The sequence below is a fragment of the Barbatula barbatula genome (assembly GCF_947034865.1).
Source record: "Barbatula barbatula genome assembly, chromosome: 3".
Taxonomy (NCBI): domain Eukaryota; kingdom Metazoa; phylum Chordata; class Actinopteri; order Cypriniformes; family Nemacheilidae; genus Barbatula; species Barbatula barbatula.
This window is the reverse complement of record NC_136764.1, coordinates 454608-474607: the sequence shown is the minus strand read 5'-3', so window position 1 is coordinate 474607 and position 20000 is coordinate 454608. Positions and strand designations below refer to the sequence as shown.

Genomic DNA, 20000 nt, shown 5'->3' with positions numbered 1-20000 from the left:
TTATTTTCTTTAAATAATGTATCTCAATATTACGTTGTTTTTTCAAACTGAAGGCCTACAATATGATGTTTTTGTACATACAGCAGTGAGGACCGTCACAGACTTTTGAAAGTGTTTATATGAAATAAATAATCCACACGCACATGTATTTATTATTGTTTGGTGTGTAGGTGGACCTCTCGACCTTCAGAGGGATTGTGGGCGTTTGCACATCAGATTTGTGCCAATCTTTTAGACAGCTGTCTGTTCTACATGTTCTCATAATAAGGATACAAAACACCTTACACACAGATAAGACCCTCGGCACGGCAGATTATACCCCCGGCAGAGGGTTGAGCGATGCACTAAAGATCTGGCTCCTTCACTGAAACTTGAGATTGAAGACGGAGGCAGGGTGTGAATTAAAGCAGGGTCTTCTGACCCCCCAAAAGCCAAAACAAAAAGAAGTCATGGGAGAAGTCTTAATAAAACCCCACGCAGATGAGGGTTTACGCGCTCACTGTCCCTTTGTTCGAGTCATTCCTTTATTTTGGTTTATGGGTGTGCTTCTGTCAGCTGTGTTGATATTGAATATCTATATCATTTTACTATCACTTCAGAGATGTGATGGGGTAACCATAGCAACAGCAGAAGGCTGAAGAGAGCACTATAGTCAAAACATCAGCAGGACTGACATGATTTATTATTGTACATTTTAACAAAACAAAAACACCATTCACAATTTATTCACAACGCTGATGTCTCTCATCATCTCATCGTGGAACCAAACTCTTCCAGTACTTCTCTAAGAATTGTAGTCTTCACTTGATTTAAAGCATACTGTATGCGTATAATCCATTATAAAAGTACTTTGTGCCGTGTAATGAACCTTTCAATTCTTTATAATGTCTCATGAATCATAATAACTATGGTTAACCTTATCGAATCATTGTTAGATTTTTAATTTGGTTAACGCACCATTTTATGTATTACACCACACATTATGGACAATTATAATGCATTATACCCTATAATAACCCTTTATAATGCATCATACATAAAGGCTTTAGCCGTTACTGAATTTTAACAGCTAAAAAAGTTAGTAGTTTACTAGAGTACACACTAAACTATACTATGGCATTTGGTCATGTGGGAATCGACTAAACAGATTCCTTTAAACAAAGACAATTATTGCTATCATTGTTGTTATTTTTAAATAGGTTTGTATGGATTATGTCATGCAGCTACAGATGAACCGAGTGATAAAAACAAGCTGAACAATAACAACGTGAAAAATGATGTTCAACACACTTTCCAGCATTACGTTTCTAAAATATGAAAAGACGCACAAAGATACGCTATCTTGCTTACGGGTGAAACTGAAGGATCTTCGACACGGAGAGTCTAAAATAGTAAACAAACACACAATGAACAATAACGGGGAAATATTGGTGTTGAAAGGTGTTCATGAGATATTTGGGTGCAGATGGAGAGCAGCTGTGAGATCTCCACGAGCAGATACCAGTTCACAGCTGCAGGTCTGAGGCAGATGGACGCTCCGCAGTCCGGCACAATTAAGACTTCTTATCCATCAACAGCTCACTAATGAGTGCTCGCTAATGAGGGAGGATCGGACCGGACCCTCAGGAAACCCGCAACCCTTTAATTCTCTTGAGAAATCACATCACCGACACTGAACTAACTTCACAAAACACTTTTCAGGGAGCTTGCTGTGCGGTCACACTGCTTCCTTTCTATTTTCACTTTAAAAGTACGCAAGCTGCTGCATAAGGGGCTTCGTCATGGGTGTTTTTGAGCGTGTTTATCATTTACTATTATGCTTCTTTTTAGTGAAATGTAAGAAAGGAAGATGCTGTAAAAGTTCTCAGATCCCACTCATGAGCACTACTGTGTGAAGTTCTCAGGTCCTTGTGTGGGTCTCTATCAGCGCTTTGGTTTTGACTACGTCAGGAGAATTCTACAGCTGAATGTCACATCGCCCCGGCGAACAGATTCCGACGGTCTGATGGTCCTCCTCGCTGCCGCTCCCACGCAGATAGAGAGAGAACCACAGCTGGACTCGTATCTGCTCCATCCACGATGACCTTCACCCGACGCGACAAACATACTGCACGACCCGCACATTTGCACACACAAAATCACATTTACTTCAACGTTTCTGATGTTTTTATTTATGAAAGCTTACATGTGTGACTATTCACAGAATTAAACCTGAAACGAGTGATGAAGAAACTGCTGTTACTCCAGAATATCACGAAACATCTTCTGTTTCTTTGACTCTCCCGTCTGAGCCTCCAGCCAGGCGGACCGCCGCTTCGTAAAGTGCGTCAGACCAAATTTAGCCCAAACGTGTCGCGCGAACTGATCGGATCGGAGCTGATCTTCACAGGGCGCTGGTGACATAAAAACACAACCGTCAAAACTTCAGTGAGTGTTACGATTCACCTTCACAAAATAACACAAACGCTTAACATATAATACCACTGAATGAACAACCATATGACACACAGTGTAACTCACCACAGCGCTTTCAAAACGGTGTGTGTTTTAGTCGTTCATTTATTATTCTGACAATGTTGCTGCGCAAACCTTTTTAAAAACGTTTGATTTTTGTGCATAGATTTTCTTTAAACGTAACGGTAAAACTCTCTAAAAACATCTAGCGCTTGACAAAAAGAGACTTAAACAATAATGCACTTGATCTTGACGTGAATTTAACGCATTTCAATTTCAAGAATGTTCATATATATTTACTAAGTTTAATAATATGAAGAGTTTTATTACAAAAAGTTTTTTAAAATGTTTTTGTTGTTCATTCCAATAAATATCAATCAAACTGTGTTATTTAAGCAATAAATACAGCTAGCTAACACAATATAACATCATTAAAAAGGGAAATCAACTCATAGCCATAGATCTAAGAATGTGCACATCATATTACCCATAATCCCTCGAGCTACAGAACGTTTGCAACGGTTCTCTTCTGAGCTGAAGGAAAACCGTGTTGTACATCACCTCAGATAATGTGGCCTGATAAACACGAGTCAAACGTACCGAGTGTTTCAGCAATGCTTTGTCTCTGACCGACGGTGGCGCTGTTCCACACCGCCTCCAGCAGACGACTGCCACATCTCGAACAGGCCAACTGAACGTACAGCTCCTGACCGCAAAACATTTCCAGTGAATTTCACCCACATGTCAGCGTTTAGATCTCTGCAGTATCGGGACGTGTTTTACCTCCAGCTTCCTGAGGAACTTCCCTCGGCCTTTATCGCTGGCTGATGTCACCAGAGCCTGAAGAGCGTGACTGCCGGCGCTGTCCGTCCCCAGAGTCCTCAGATCAGCCGAACTCAGAGCGTGAAGACTGTTCATCAGTATCGATCGATCTTTAAACTTAGCCAAAGCCTGAACCAACCGTGAACCATGATAACACACGGACAGAGGACGCTGCACGCAGACAGAAAACACAGACACACGTCACAGTTTCCATAGCAAAGACGTCGCTGAATATAGCATAACGTCTGTCGGTCTGTACCTGTGTGACGGTGGCGTCACCTTCTGTCTCGCTCTGGTAATGCACTTCATACGCCAGTAAAGACAGAAACAGAGGCAGACATGATGTGTGAAGTGATGCTGGGTCACTGCAGTGAAATGCCTGATGGGAAATAAAGTCCAGATGATATAACGCACATATCCAAACACACAGTTGCATAATGTTCAAGCTTTTATCTGATCATCTGCAGGTCATCTCAAGTGTGACGAACATATCAAATCAAAGCGTTTTATATAGACAACCGGATACGGGTTTAGGGTCATTCAGTCTTATTTTTAAAGATAATCCTGAATAGATAAAAATCAGTCGGTTTATCAAGAAGCTTCTTGAGGTCTCGCATCTATTCTGAACTCTTCATTGTTCATACTAAAGCATCGGTTTTAAAAACAATATTTGAATCAAATGTTAGTTTTGTAATGACAGAAACTTAAAGTTGGTACAATAATGTCTTTGTCTACAAAATGTAGACAATCTTTAAACAAACGTTGTGTTATCAATGTTAACAAACCCCTTATCACACGAGCCGGTCAAGACAGATGTGGACAGATGTCCCATTATATCTGTGCTTGTTCTTTTATGACTATCATATTAAAAGTTGAAGCTACGTGTTTTAACATCAGAAGAACGCCCTCGACAGGAATCTGCAGTTTGTCCTTGCGGCGAGAATGCGAAGGGAGGAAAATATTTGCTTTATCGCTCTTTGGTACAGTTCCACAAACGATAGAAAGCTGTTTATCTGTGCACCTGCTCATGTGTGTTCTCTCTATAAAAGACATTTAAACACAGCCGTGTGATCAAATAACAGAGGAAAACCGTGGATCATGTGACCCGGGTGATGCAGTTTTTGTAGGCAAACACAACACATCACACTGATTCCCTTCTCAATAATCAATAGGCTTTTTTTCCAATAGACTGATTATTGTAATGAAGCAGATCTGTGTTCATCAAGATAATCTTCATTAAGTACAAACTACACCACTGTTGCAATGAATCTCCATTTACAGTTTGGGAATTGTGAGCATATTGTTGATATTTTATACATGTTTAGAATCTGTAGTGCCGTGTGACAATTTGTTTTCTCAGGTAAACTTTAAATAAAAAAACAATCACAGTTGCGGTGTTACCGGAGTTATTATAGTTAATTAAAACACAAACTATTCATATATCAGTTAATCAAAGTCAAATAAAATATGGGCCTTAAATTCAACTTAAATAAAATGCATATAAAGTGCATAAAAAAATTGCTTTGTAAAACAATAAATAGTTCAATAATAAATAGGACTACAATCAAACCAAAAAGAACTACAATTATTTTTGTCTCTTAAATATCTGTGCATTACTGACAATATTTTAGGGCTTCTGACATTTCAACTATCAACACCTTAAAAAAACCTTAACTCTGAGAGAAAGGAACCAGGGCCCAGTTTTTCAAAAGTAATCCACTAGGATTTTGGATAACGGATTGGATCAAATCTTGAAAATGTGTTTTTCAAAAGAAAAAACGGATCACATAATCGGATTAGATCACGTAATCCAATCTTGGTTTTGATCCGGATCAAACCTTTAGTTTGGGTTTTTCTGAACTTTTTTGTAGGATTTGGATCACTTTGATCCAAAATATCTGGATTAAACTGATCCCATCAGAAGGGTGGATTCAGTGTGGATTTCATGCCTAAAATGTAATGAAAACTTAAAAAATGTATCAAATAATAGGCCTACTATATTTGGATCATGCAGTATCTTACAAGATATCCTATTAATTCATAAGGTTTTAATTGTATTTGTTCATCCGTCAGGCTACAGTGATTAAACCTATTCAACCTTTCAGTATAGGCCTAAAGCAAAGTAGAAAGAGTTTGGCCTCATAAAATAATTATCCAAACCAAAAACAATACATTTTATTCTGTCACTAATTGATATATATATATATATATATATATATTCATCACAATCGAAAATATTTTTGTTTTTAGAATATTTATTAGTGATGCATGTAAGGATTACAGAATAACCAAAAAAATGCAAAGAATGGCAATCACTGATTTTTGAAATCCAATACAAAACCAAATCAGAAATAGTGTCTAACTATTGTGTCCCTTGTTGCACGTCCTGTTTGCTCGTTCTGGCAGAGGAACAACTGACTCTGACCAGACTGCAGCAAACCAAGGCCAGACTTGAGATACGCCTCCTAAAGGCTACGCTCAGACAAGCTGGTCTCTCCACATCAGATGAGAAAGTCTGAAATTATTGTGGAGTATTTGACATTAAGTCTTTTTTTTTATATATCTATACTTGATGCTTGTTATAAATATCCTCAATGTACAGTGTTTGTGTTGTAGGTCTCAGATAAGCGGACTGCAGGAAGAGGATGGGGTGGGGTTTTTCTTGTTTTTAGTTTTTTTTTTAAATGTGTGTGTTTTCATTTTAAATAAAAATAAACTTATATTGACCCCACATTGGCTATTCCACTTGTTGCTCTTTACATATCTATAGTTCTACATTGTGATATCCTATCCTCTTTGAGCACTGGTTATCCAGATTTGGTGATCCTGAAAAGTTCCTGTCCGGATCAGATTGATCCAATTCGATGTTGCTTTAAAAAACCGGCTCCAAAAGTAAGATGGATTACGTGATCAAGGATCGCAAAAAAAGGATTACTAAATCCGGATCAATTTTATCCGGATTAAACCTTTTGAAAAACCGGGCCCTGGATGCTAAACGTCATGTGTGTGTTATAGATGATGTATGTCATGAGTCTTCCACACCTGTAGGAGGCGCTGCATCAGTGTGTCCTGTCTCTCCTCCCACTGCACGCAGCTATCTGCAAGCTCGATGACAACACCCATGTGACCGGCGGCGAGCACCGCCTCAAAGCCCTCCATCAACTCGTCAAAGATCTTCAGAAACTACAAGAGATGAAACGCATATCAAGAACCACCTCTCTGCTTTAGACTTCAGAAGTGAAGAAGATCGTGATGAGGTACCAGTCTGTGACCGCTGGAGACTGTGATCAGTGTTTGGACGGTGAAGTTCGCGATGCGATGAAGAGCCAGAGACATCAGCTGATCTTTCAGATGATTCTTATAGATGTCACGCAGCAGAGCTTTATGGGAGAACTGAAAGACCGTCTGAATGAGATGACTGCACGAGGGATCCTTCAGAAACACCAGGAGAGGACTGACCGAAGACACACAACAACATCTTATTCCATTATTACAGTACTTTTACATTTTTCGTTGAGATCTGTCGAAGTTTCGTTTCTAATTTTACTTTTTCATTATTTTGACGATTAAGACTGCTGAGCACATGATTCGTTTAGAAACAAACACAGTTTACGTTGAATTTTCTTGTTAAAATCTGCATCAATAACACTAACGGAGCATTGTGGGATTGTTAGAAGCATCTACTGACAGAAATGCAATTTAATATACATGTCTTCAGAGGTGTAGAAAGACCTTTCGTAATGAACCGTTATGTTTGTATTACATATTTTTATCTACAGTTAGAGCAGGCCTAAATACCCAGAATACGCCGTCATGTTTAGAATAGTAGCCTCAAAACTCAAAGCGCGTTTCGTATACATGTTGTAGCACGCAAGAAATCTAGCTGAAATCAGCAAATAAAACACTGACACAATTATAGAAATGCAACACAATAACTTTGTCAATAGCATTAAGGTTAAATGTTTACTTACAATAACATATTTTCTAAGGTTTGGGCGACAGTGAAACATAGCGATGACTTAGCCCTGCGGCGTTATAAAGTGAGGCGCAGCGTCTTTATACATCACTGGCTGCACAGACAGGAGTCATCTTCATACATCACATCAATACAGTTATAAAGACAGGCGGGTCTGCGCAAACTGTGCTTTATACAGCGCAAGCTTCATAGTAATAAGGCCTTTTTAGCCTCGTTCATATTTGTTAACAACATGATTGTACTGTGGAGGGGTGAGCGGAGGACTGAGAGATTGGTTGCAATTCTCAAACTTACCACTAGTATCCGCTAAATATCCCACTTCGGGACTTTAAGGTGCTCATTGTTTTTATCGTGTGGAAAAGAGAAATGATTTGAATATCACCTGACTCCAGGAGCAGAAGTGAGTGATGTCAGGTATCCCATAATGCTCTTGTTGAGTTTTTTACACAGTATGGGTCTCTTCCTGTGACAGACGGTGAGTAGAGTTTGAAGAGTGGCGCTGGCGCTGGGATTCGTCGCACAGACTGTAAATAAACATGATGATGATGATCTGAACTCTAATGGCGCTGGATCTCTAAATGTGAAGACGGAAGTTACCGTTGATGTTTTCCATCAGACAATCAGACAGATACTTCAGCTCCCACCAGAATGATGCTGGAATCTCGAAATCTGTCATCTCGCTTGTGGATTTTCTGTCCTTTTTCCCTGTCAGATTTAGTGAGAATCATTTGAACAAGTCAAGCATGTTTCAGTAAGATGTTACTACACCTAACACCAATAAATGATTGTGTTTATCTGAATAATCATTACCGTGTTGAGCATCAGACGGTTCAGAGGTCAAACAGCCTGCCAGCACATGCATGAGCGTTCGGAGCACGTGAGATCCGTGTGGATCTTTGAGGAATTCTGTGATATTTTCTCGGACCACTCCACACAGACGCTGCACCTGACCCTCCAATACCCCACAATCCTCTTCTTCTGTCTTTGTGACGTCTGATTTCTCTTCTGCACTTCTGTTTTCCTCTTAACACGGTAAACAGTCATTATAAACAAAAGTGTACTTGTGTGTCTTTATTTGATAGATGATTGCATGAATATTTGAACACATATCATTGATAATCAATCTTGCATTAATATGCCATATTACACTTCAGCGTGCGATTAAACTAGTTTCACCTCAAAATGATCATTTAGAAAACATATTCATGTTAGTGGACGAAAACCTCTCGAGCCGTCCATTAAGGGCATGTGCTGTGAATCTCACCTGTCCACCTGTGTGTCTGTCTCAAAGCGCTCTCCATCACATGACCTCCGCGCGAATCACACGCTACACTTCTGAACTCTGACCCCGTGTCTCCGCCCAGTTCTGTAAGCACTTCCCCCACCTGGACGGCTGTGGCCAACGACAGCAGCTTCTCCAGAGCCAGACTGCCCGTCATATCCATGGCAACGAGGTTAGCTTTGCCCTTCACCTCCGACAGAACGTTCTCCACAAACAGATCTGAGCATTCACAACACACAGAAACATGAACACACACTCAAAACATACGATGGGTTTTTTACACGTGTTTTTTAAAGTGTCACGCCTGAAAATTCCAAATATTAGATGATCAGAACTGTCAGTGTTGTTCCGTTTTATTCCGTGTTTATTGTTAGCAGCAGATGAACGTCACTGGTTTAAATGGTTTGGTTTGTCTGCGTTTGAGCAGAGGATCACTGATGTCACCTCTCTCCTCGTCTTCTGCGAATCCCTCCTTCAGTCTGTCACAGATGCGGCGGTAATATCCCACAGCCATGGCGTCCAGTCTCGGTCTCTTCCCCGCCGCAGCATCACCTCCTCCTCCCGGTGCGCCGCGTTTCTTCCCCGTCCTCGGTGATGCCTTAAAATACCTTTGACCTTTGGCCCCCATCGTCTCAAGGTCACCCGATCACACCCAAAACACAACACTGCAGTAAAAGAGTCATGATGATGACGGGTCCGAGATTCTTAAAAGCAACCTGTGTGTGTGTGTGTGTGTGTGTATTGTCGTGTTTTTTACTCATTTTTCTATATTCTATATAATATGTGTATGTTTTCATTTCTAGCTTTCCTGTATCTCAGTGGTAAGAGCGTTGTGTTAACAGCACAAGGTTGTGTGTTGGATCTCAGGGGATTGCAGATACCTGTGTATAAATGTCTAGGATAATGCGATGCAAGTCACTTTGGATAAAAGCGTCTGCCAAATGCATAAATGTACATTATTTCTCAATCTATACTATTGTCTCAGGGTTTTCACAACACAGAATTCCCACAACTGATCTAGTGATTCTCACACATACGTTGGTGTCAGCGGTATAAACAAATAAAAGTTTGCTCACACTTTAGAATAAAGGACCAATATTCACTATTTACGAACTATTAACTATGACTTTTGCTTCAATATATAAGGAGCTTTTAGGTTCAGGTATTGGGAAGGATACAGGGATGCAGAATAAAGTATTTGCTTTAAACATACTAATATACAACAAACATGCATGTCAATAAGCAAGTAGTTAATGATGAATTTGTGTTCCTTAATATAAAGTGTAACCAAAAGTATTTAAGTAAGCAATTATATTGTCAAACAATTAGAGAACGGAAAGAAATGTTAACTACAGTATGATTTGTCATATGTTGTGATTATTTTCAATGGGTTCACAGTCACTATTTATCCGCAGAGGTTTGGTAAACTTGATTAAAACAGTTTGATCTGCAAACACTGCTATACTCATGTAATTACAGTATTAAACCTTTGAAATCAAGACCGATGTCACAATGAAACGTGCGAGTAGTGTATTATGAGCAGTGGATATTCTTCAATAGTTATCAAACACGCGTCTTATAAGAGTGTTAATACCGGAGAAACCTATCTGTATAATAACGAGACGCTGCTGAACGTGAATCGTGATCATTTATCACATAAAATAATTGAAAACTCACCAGTTAACATTCAACTGTGTGTTCACGTGTCTGGAGGAGCAGGCGACGCAGCGTGATGACGTCAAACAACAGCGCCGGTGAATAGCGCGCCACTAAAAACAAAGCAAAAGTCTAGCGATGGATAACAGACATTCAATTTTGTAAAACACACAAACACGTTATTTATAATTCAAATACGAATTTTAGTTAGATTTTTAATCGAATTCCTTTTAAATAATACAACGTTTAAAATGGGCTCTTCAGCAGAAAGTGCAGAAAACTGTCGAACAGATCAATTGAGCTACTGCTAAATGATCGGAAAAACCCTAAAAATATCAACAACACTTTAAAGTTTTTCATTTATGTTTTAAAAGCCATCAGAGGATTCTTTTTGCCAAAGGCAGACCTTTTACATAGCACACGTGACCACGGAGGTCCGCAGATAGACAGGTAGGAAAATAATTTCAAAATAAAAGCACAATATAAATAAGAGCACAGAAAAGAGTGAACGCCAGTGTAATATCATTTATAAAAACAGAGAAAGCAAGCACAGCATAACTGAAATGACACACACACACGTTTTCTGTGGGTTCTACACAACAAGGCATTTATTGATCCATACAGTATATATATTTTTTCAAACAATGTGAACCCTTTATAACGTCTGTGGTACTTTCAACTCATTACAGTATGATTGTCCTGAATAAATATCACACAAGACTTCATATTTACAGTATAAACAAACAATATTCAAAATGTGAGTGCAAAATATGAAATGAAAATGTAAAGAAAGGCAAGTAAAGACAGAAAGCTTTGGATCACAGCATGTGATGACGTCATGATGGTTACATCACTTCTTGGTCTATTATGGTGTATGAAGTCCATTTACACAAAGAAACACATGAGGGCACGTTCACCAAACAGCTGTGCAGTAAATCAGTCCATGTCAATAAAGATCTTTACAAAAGTCTCTATTTGCAGTTTTATTTTGAGTGAACGTGAATGAGTCACGAACACACGTCTGATCGTCTGAATTCATCCCAAACAACATCCACATCATAACAAACACCTTCTAAAACAACATCTAAACAACCTTCAGCAAAACTAAACTTCAGACTCTGACGCAGGTGTGACAGGAAGTCTGTGACATCATCGGCAGGTTAAAAGAGGGCGGAGTTTTCACAGTCTTGATGCATCACAGCTGGATAAATGTATATATATATGTAAAGATATACACGCACACGCGGTCTGGTTGTGTTAGCCTGCGTTCAGATACTCCAAAGCCACTTCATAGCAGAACTTGTACTGATCCTATGAGAAATCAAACACAAAACAACATACATCAGACACACAATGTCATCACGTGTCACACTTCATATGTAAGACAAGTGTTTGGTTCCAAAATGACCTCACTTTTGAAATGTTTAAAATTCATGTTTTTTATTGTGCATTCCAATGAATATCAATCAAACTTTAGTTTATTTGTTTTGATTTAAGCCAGAATAACTCCAAAAATAATAATAAAACTTCTGTTGTAATGTTGAGGTCTTAATTATAGTAGCCATGTTAGACTGTCTTTATCGTATAAACGTGATAACCAGTGATGATCGAGGTCTTTAATCTGATCGCACGTTTTCTCTGTTGTGTCAAACATTGTGAGTTGAGGGGTTGTGTACCAGCAGGTCCGCCATGTTGGGTTTGTTGTTCCTCAGGGTTTTAACCGCATGAAACACGTCGACGGACCGCTGATGTCGCAACATCTCACTGACGATACTGATGGCACAAAACGTCCCGCTGCGACCCCCTCCATTCCTGAACACACACACACATTATATAATATAACACACACTGTCACTTTAAAATAAGCCCCCATTGACTTTCCACAGTTTTTTTGTTCATTCCTACTATGGAACGGCGTCTTTTAAAGTGAACTACCCCTTTAAGAGGATTATTGATCATGTCTGATCTGTTTATTTCTGTCTGGTGTTTGTGTGCTGATGGTGTAGTTATCGTGTTCAGTCAGTAGATGGCGATGATGTCACATCTCAAGGCTCTCAGACGACTAATGATAATTGATGTGCTCTTCTGCTGTGACCGCACAGACTTATGGGGGATTGTGTGACATTTCTCATTTAAACCTGAACCCTAAATCACATGTTTGATGTCATCTGATGTACTTTTTCACAATCTGTTAATAAATACAGAAAAATATGCAATTACTCTGCACTGAAAAAAAGTTTTTTTGCTGCTTGTCTATTTTGATGAATTGAAATAAGTGAAATCAACGTCATTTCTGTACAATTTTCTCACCACGTGATTTGTTCATGTTCAGTTCTTTAACTTAATCCGTTCAATGATCCGATGATTTGTGTTCTGTTAACATATAATTGTTACAACTAGAGTTGGATTTATATTTAAGTTTTATTAAGTAAACAAAAGTAGTAAAACAATGATGTATTCAATTAGAAATGTTTAATATGAAGTATATACTTCAGACAGAAACCAGACGATCACGGCGGAGACGAGCCACGCAAAGAGCAAACAGGAGATGCAGATAACTGATGACATCAGAGGAGAAACTAACACAACCTCAGACTGCTCGGCTATAAAAGACTGGAGAGTAAGATGCTGACCGGATACCGTTTGACCAGTGTCTCTCACCTTTGTTCTAAACTTATATACAACATGTTATTTTGCTTTCATTTGCAAGATATTCGATTCAATAATTGTATTTCTAATACTTGCGAAGAATTGTGTCTATCACTCGTGTGATGAAAACTTTAAGTGAGAAGTTACCGTCTTTTGTCCGAATTGTAAGTATTATTTAAATGGTTATGATTTAGGTCAGATTGGACTTACTTTACCTAACCTGAGAATAATAAATAAAAAGGTTAAAGGTGAAGAGGATATAATGGACACTCAGTTTATCGAGTGAAAGCAGTGGTGTGATGGTTGTGGTTCAGTCGTGTACTCACAGGCAGTGTACTACGGTGCGGCCCTCGCCTCCATCATATTCCTCCTGCCATTTATCCACCTGATGGATGAGTTTGAGGAAAGAGCGTTTGGACACAGGTGTGTCCCGGTACATCGGCCAGCCCAAAAACTGAAACTGCTGAACCATACGGTACCCGTCCTGCGGCTGGAACGCACACACACACACACACCGTTAGAAAGTACACTTACAGAATCATGATGAACACCTCAAACACACAACGACTCTCTTCATGTGCGTGTCTGCTGTACAGTGGAGCTCAAAAGTATTGCCGTGACATAAATGTTCTGTTTGCAATTCATTCGCAAATGAAAATTCTGTCATCATTTACTCTCAACCCTCGGGTTGTTTCAAACGTATGTTAATGTTCTGGTGAACACAAAGTGAGATATTAGGAAGAATTTAGGAACACAAACCGTTCTGTGGCACCTTTGACTATATTGTATGGCAGTCAATGATGTCACAGAATTGAAAATTGCTCCAAATATTTTTCTCTGTGTCTCCGTCTAGTTTATACGGGTATGAAATGACACGAGGGAGAGAAAATGATGACATCCTTTTTATTTCACTTTAATAAAAAGAAAATCTCAAGCTCAACAGTTTTATCTGAAACAACATGTTGCCAAATTGCTAAACGATCAAAATACAAGTTCAGAAAGCACATCTTTATAACTTTACAAATTATAACTTTATGAAAGGATAGTTCCCTCCCACCCCAATATTATCCTCTAAGAGAACAACTCGGAACAAAATCAGCAAATCTGTCCCTTACTTCTTTCTTTTCTTGCATCACCCATCATTTGACGATTCATTGAAACCGAAAATTGATCTGTTTATCTTTAAAAGAAGCAAGACATTAAACCTTGTGTTGAAATGAACCACAAAGAGCACATTTTTGCACTTGCACATTGAGCTTTAAGCAATGATCGGTTCAGCATTGTCATGGTGACCGCATCGCCTTGTCTTTTTCAGTTCTGTTTCTATGCTTTTATTTTGTAGTAATGAACATGCTTAGGGGAAATGTATCAGAGTAAAAGTCTGCAGAAATATTAAGACTCAAGTAAAGTACAGATACTCCCAAAAACTACACAAGTACTTTACTTAAGTATTTTACTTCATTACATTACAACACTGAAAAACAAGGCCCAACACTGTAAATATTGACACTTTCCATATATCTTTTGTTTTTGCTAATAAATGCCTTTAAGACTTAAGATATCCAGAATACCGTAGAAACATGTGCGATAATAATCTACAAATGAAGAGTTTGGTTCCAAATTGAGATAACTCAGAAAATATGTTTTTTTATTGTGCGTTCCAATTGAAACTGCAGTGTTTTTTTTTAAAACATAACAATAAAAAATACAGCTTACTTACACAATAAAAACATAATAATATTATAAAAAACATGACGAGTTATCTCATTCTGGAACCAAACAGAATCTACAAAACGCAACATCTCATTCACTGCCTACTAATACTTTTGGCCACGACTGTCCTGTAATGTGATGATGTTCGGCTGTCTTGTGTTGAGGTGATCACAGAATCAAATGATGTCACAGGTGTGTGTGTGTGTGTGCTGTATATCTAGATAAACAACATGTGAATGTGTGTGTGTGGAGAAGTTAGATTTCTGTGGTTCAGTGTGAAGAACAGTCAAGTGTTTGTGTTTGTGTTCATTTAGTCAAACATCAGTCTTGTGTCCATTACAGAACATAAATGCATTCAATGATGTGCTGAAGCGTCGAGGTTTTGTGTGCGTTACACACCCGGGCGGCGTTATATATCCGGAATATCCTGCTGATAATGTCCTCTTCTAGATCAGCAGAAACAAACTCCACCTGCAGCGGACCGTGGCGATGAACACCATTCTCTGGCCAGTACTGTGGACACAACTGCACACAAAGAGGAACAAATGAAGCAGAAACACTTACAGATCCATTCAGTGTAAATGTACTGAAATATTGAGTGACAGCTGTGTGTGTCAGTCATTATTCATTGAAATGTCCCATCAGTGCTGGTGCGGAGGGGCCCTCATTGTGTTTGTGAAAGAATACCTGATGAAAGACGTTGTGCAGGAGTGTGTGTTGTGTGGGTGTGTGTGTGTGTGTGTGTGTGTGGGACATGTCAAGCATCTGAAGTGTGTGTGTGTGTGTGTGTTAGACTCTGAGGAGCATAAACCCAGCGCTTCCACTCACAATATAAAGCAAAGGACTCAAACAGACACTTCACCCAGAAGGTAGCCAGTAGTACCCAGTTCTGGGGCACTTTTGACTTTCATTGTTTTCCTACTATGGGAGTCAATGGGTGTTGAGATCTGTCTGGTTATAAACATTCTTCTAAATATCTTCTCTGTGTTCATCAGAACAAACACATTTATACACATTTGGAACTCGACGGAGAGGAAATGATGACAGAATGTTCATTTCTGGGTGAAGTGTCCATGACAACATAAACCTATCAAAGATTTCAATGTCATTTATATATTTTTCTACTTTTATAAAAAAGATTGACATACATCTGCATCCGTAGATAAAAACAAGACACTGTGGTGAGTGTGTGTGAGTCTCTGAGTTTGTGTCTTTCTGTGATGAACTGACCTGCGCTGGATCCACATCATTCAACATGACTATAGATGTGCAGTGATAATCCAGAACCAGTCTCCAGAAATCCTTCACTGTGTTTGGCAAAGGATGCTGGGTAACAATGAAGGCAGACGGCTGTTTGTAGCTCTGTTGAGAAAGAGAAATCATTCGGTTTCAACAGGAACATCTCTGATCACTTTTATCTATATTCGCTATCTATAACTTCACTGATGATCAGCTCATAACACAATGAAACAAACATAAAGCCTCAGTTGTGTAAGTTTGTGTTGTCGTACGTCCATGAGAGCGGCGTTGATGTAGTTGCTGCTCTCTCCGTCGATGGTGATGAGGAAGGGCAGACAGCGGTCGGGCGGCAGGACGTCCATACAGCGGTTCTTCTCATGATTCCTCGGCAGCAGAGCAATGCTGCAATCCTCCACACGTAGGGTGGGCGTCACCATGTTAAGAGTCTGTCGACACACACACACACACACACACACACACACACACACACACACACACACACACACACACACACTGTGTTTGCTAGAAGATCTAGTTCCTAATGTAGGTTCACACTAAACATGAACAATCGCGTTCCGCACTCAAGTTCGTTACTTTTTCGCACAAGGGATGTGAAGTGACAAATATTTTAAATCATTGCGGAAGATGAGACTGACCTTGCATTGACTTTGTATGTAATTTACTCGCGCAAAACGCTTAATTCGCGTTTGGTGTGAACCCGGCGTAACATTCGATAGCATTCAGTTTAGTGCCCATTTATGAAAGAAAAGTGAACACAATCTCTCTCTTACCCTGAACTCTTCTTTGATCGGACTGGAGTTGGTTTGAGGGTCCAGTCGATTCATGTCGTAATAAACAGAGCGAAGCTGATTGGCTGGAATGGTAGTGTCACCGCAGAGACACGCCTCCAAAATGGCATCGTGGATGAAAACATACTGCTCCTGAAGACACACACGTGCACCATTACACCATTAAATCGACATTAACTACACAACTCCAGTCTGGAATACTCGCTTATGATTGGTCGGCGAGAATTATGCGTGTACATGTGACCTGTGCTGGACATTTAATAATTGATCATTTATTTAGCATAAAATAACAGGTGGAACATGTTCTTCGCATCTCTATTCCACCTCAGATCACACGTGACTCTAGACAAAAGTGAAAAGGGTTTTATGTAGATTTGCAAGAAACTTTTTTAAGATTTAATTTATGATTTTTTCATCTGTCAGTGTTGAAACGGAAGATGTGAATGCGATCGTGCTCATTTGATGAGATTTTTTAACAGTAAGAACATCAAAGTTCATCAGCTGTAAATCATCAGCGTATCATGTCGATATTGAAATGTTATTTTCCCAGACGCTGACGTTTGCTCCGAGCACAATCACGTCTGATGGAAATCACTGCTGAAGTGACATTTACAAACAATCACAGCCTGTCACTTTTCGCTACGTCCTGACGACGGGGTCGACGTGTCCCTACTGCTGACTCTCCAGTGAACTTTGACCTTTCAGCGGGCGTATGCCATCGCAAACCAGCCGTAACGGCACCGTATGAAAAGAGAGGATCGCTTACTAATGAGGGAACATCCACAGCCGTGTCGTCTTGAATTAACAGTGACGGTTCAAACACGCGTGTAAAAAGGTAGCGAGAGCCTTCAGGGTGACAAACACGCACGTGCGCGGCATCTGAAGGTCAATGATCTTACGGCAAACGCTGGTGCTGAGTGTCTCTGAACGTCATCTCTGAAACATTTGTCCATTAAACGCACCGATGCCTGTGATGTGAATGGAGTTTCAGTGAAATGATGCAGCGGCTCCAGATGGTGAACGTTCACAAACACTTGAGAGTTCTTCATCTGTACGGCTACATAAACCCCGTCAGGAGCTGTAAAAATGAAGCGGGCGAGCGGGAACATCTTTTCTGGGGTTTATGACTCTTTCAAGCAGCTGCGTTGAGCCGTGCTCTCGGCTGAGGGACGATTGAACAGGTTGAGAGTGTTTATATGATATGATAATAGCTTCACATCGCTGCAGTGTCTCAAATCAGAGTCTTCCGGTCAGGTATATGTGTTCAGAAAGTCTTTCTGTGCCTCAGTTCTGTGTCCCATTCACATGAGTACAAACGCTTTCATGAAGCGTCGCATGCTAAGTTTCTCTAGACGAGTGCTGTGTTGTGTAAAGTTTTGGCCATGCTGTCCCAATACTTCTTCAACCAAAGAACAATGCGGAGAACAAATTTGTGTGTTTGTGTTACGTTGAGTTACGTGTACGGTTTCTGTGTGATGTTGACGTTAAAGTCCCACCGAAATAAAAAATGACAATTCCTATCTTTTCATGAAATATAGCAGCGTTCATGGTAAATAGCTTATCAGTGCAGGTCATTGTCTTTTTAAAATGCGTGTACCCTCATAATCTTCAGTTAAATCGGTTTTATTTTGTTATGAATTTAACTGTTAAAATTAAAATGTTGGTTACTTGTTTGGTTAACCAAAGTAAAGATAAAAGGTAAATCCATTTTGTATGGCAATATAGCCGAGTAGGAAGGTTACCAGCATATATATTTAAATATGGATTCCATTTCTGAAAAACTAGCAATTTAATCTACGTAACCTACTCACAAGTAATCGATATTGAATCGAATCGAAACTACACAAATAAGAATCAAATCGGCAATTTGTTCACAAAACCCAGACCTAGTGACTATCCATCCTAAAAGACCTATGTTAGACGGCTTAGGCGGAGCATCTGTTAACTCCTCCCCTTCAAACGTCAGTCTGCTGCCAGTATTTCCAAATGCATGGCCTGTTTTTTATACATCCAATCAAATCGCAGTAAAACAACAAGCCACGCCCATTATTGTTCTCATTCGTAATTTCGTTTCACTCGTTCATGTGTCAGAATACGGATGTAAAAACAAAGTTCACAGGGATGTTAAAGGTGAAAGAAGCAGTACCTCGGTCTGGACCATGTTAACTCGGCGTGAACGCAGCTCTCTCACACAGTTGTAGATATCCACGACGCCCTCTCTCTCTGCCATGTCCAACATGATGTCAATCACAATGAAGCAGCCGGTTCGCCCCGCCCCCGCGCTGTAAAGTGACCAATCAGAACAGAGATTAAGGGTCTGTTCATCCACATCGGTGAAGACAACTGTTGGATTCATTTACGATAACTATTATGGTTTTATAAAATCATTCTGTACGGTGTAGCAAACAAAATCTGCGAAATGAAGCTGATAATGACATCATACCTGCAGTGGACCACGATTGGTCCAGAATTAGTTGGTGATTTGGCTTTGACCCTGCGGACGAATCCCAGCAGACCCGTAGCGTGATATGGGACGCCGTGATCCGGCCAGCCGGTGAAATGAAACTGACTGATTTCACGAATCTCATGGGCTCCTCGCTGGAGAGAGAGAGAGAGATTCAGATCCGACACCTGCGCTGCTGTTTCACAATCGCCTGAGCGTTACTAATGCACATCACACCGGACACGCTTTAATATCATTAGACTTGCAGGTTTGTGTACAGATTTACACCATCACGACGTGAAGGATAAAATACTACACATGATGATTTAACCATGTGTAACTTTATTCTGTGCAACACGTCTGGTTGTGTGGATTCAGTACAATAGCAGAATATTGATCATTTTCTGATGATCATTAACCCCATCAACCACACAAAACCCAAATCTGACGTCAACTTGAATAAGATCGATATACACTGACAACATACACATGTGTAATTCTCACTTCAGCAAATACAGCGATCAATGACTTTCATGACACCGTCTCATCTGATTTCAGACTGTGAGGTCAACTAAACACGATTGGCTCTTTTAAAAGAGGGAGGAGTCTCTCACCTTCTCCACAGCAAACGTTCGGATGACATATTCCGACAGCAGCTGCGTCTCGATCAGCGTCACCTTGATATCTCGGTAGATCTCGGTGTCATCCGGCCAATATTTACAGCATTTCACCTGAAATCAATCACAGTCACGTCATTAAACTGTTAACGTCATTAAAGAAGATGATGTCACTTCCTGAATGCTTCTTTAGTTTCAGAATGTTTGTCTTGAGAATTCAGCGACGGGTAAACGGGGCCTTCGAGTCAATCACAACTTCATAAAGCTAAAAGCTAAAGGTTTACCTCATAAAGAAAATGATTTAAACGCTGAACAGTGGATCACTTTTAAAACAGGACAC

At 39.8% G+C, this 20000-nt stretch overlaps 2 protein-coding genes across 3 annotated transcripts in view; both read right to left on the bottom strand.

Moving 5' to 3' along the window:
• Positions 1–658: 658 nt before the first annotated feature.
• Positions 659–10530, bottom strand: nop9 (NOP9 nucleolar protein). Of its 2 annotated transcripts, XM_079452509.1 has the most exons (13): positions 10212–10284; positions 8979–9199; positions 8517–8753; positions 8063–8275; positions 7850–7957; positions 7635–7776; positions 6538–6730; positions 6319–6459; positions 3536–3655; positions 3238–3447; positions 3055–3160; positions 2212–2393; positions 659–2107 (listed from the first exon to the last, which is right to left on the bottom strand). In XM_079452509.1, exons 2-12 carry the CDS (start codon positions 9160–9162, stop codon positions 2239–2241), a joined length of 1809 nt encoding a protein of 602 aa, XP_079308635.1. In that variant the 5' UTR covers positions 9163–9199; positions 10212–10284; the 3' UTR covers positions 659–2107; positions 2212–2238. The 2 variants fall into 2 exon arrangements, with proteins under 2 accessions (XP_079308635.1, XP_079308634.1); XM_079452508.1 differs by lacking the exon at positions 659–2107 and having other exon boundaries at positions 2133–2393; positions 10212–10530.
• A 245-nt stretch (positions 10531–10775) lies between these two features.
• Positions 10776–20000, bottom strand: part of LOC306892465 (receptor-type tyrosine-protein phosphatase mu) — a gene marked incomplete at its 5' end in the record, with an annotated part of 122902 nt that continues 113677 nt past the window's right edge. The window contains 10 exons of the mRNA XM_079453592.1: positions 10776–11501; positions 11867–12002; positions 13166–13329; positions 14952–15077; positions 15783–15914; positions 16064–16237; positions 16583–16732; positions 18747–18882; positions 19044–19198; positions 19658–19774. Coding sequence (XP_079309718.1) covers positions 11448–11501; positions 11867–12002; positions 13166–13329; positions 14952–15077; positions 15783–15914; positions 16064–16237; positions 16583–16732; positions 18747–18882; positions 19044–19198; positions 19658–19774 — 1344 coding nt within the window. The 3' untranslated portion in view covers positions 10776–11447. The remainder of the gene's footprint in view (positions 11502–11866; positions 12003–13165; positions 13330–14951; positions 15078–15782; positions 15915–16063; positions 16238–16582; positions 16733–18746; positions 18883–19043; positions 19199–19657; positions 19775–20000) is intronic.

Excerpts from the sequence above, each read along its gene's own strand:
- nop9 (XM_079452508.1), bottom strand. The coding sequence starts at position 9,162 with ATGGGGGCCAAAGGTCAAAGGTATTTTAAGGCATCACCGAGGACGGGG. Across the intron at positions 7,958-8,062 it reads ACCGTCTGATGCTCAACACG|GGAAAAAGGACAGAAAATCC; the intron begins GTAATGATTATT and ends TAAATCTGACAG. Across the intron at positions 6,731-7,634 it reads ACTTCTGCTCCTGGAGTCAG|TCCTCTCCTGGTGTTTCTGA; the intron begins GTGATATTCAAA and ends GTCTTCGGTCAG.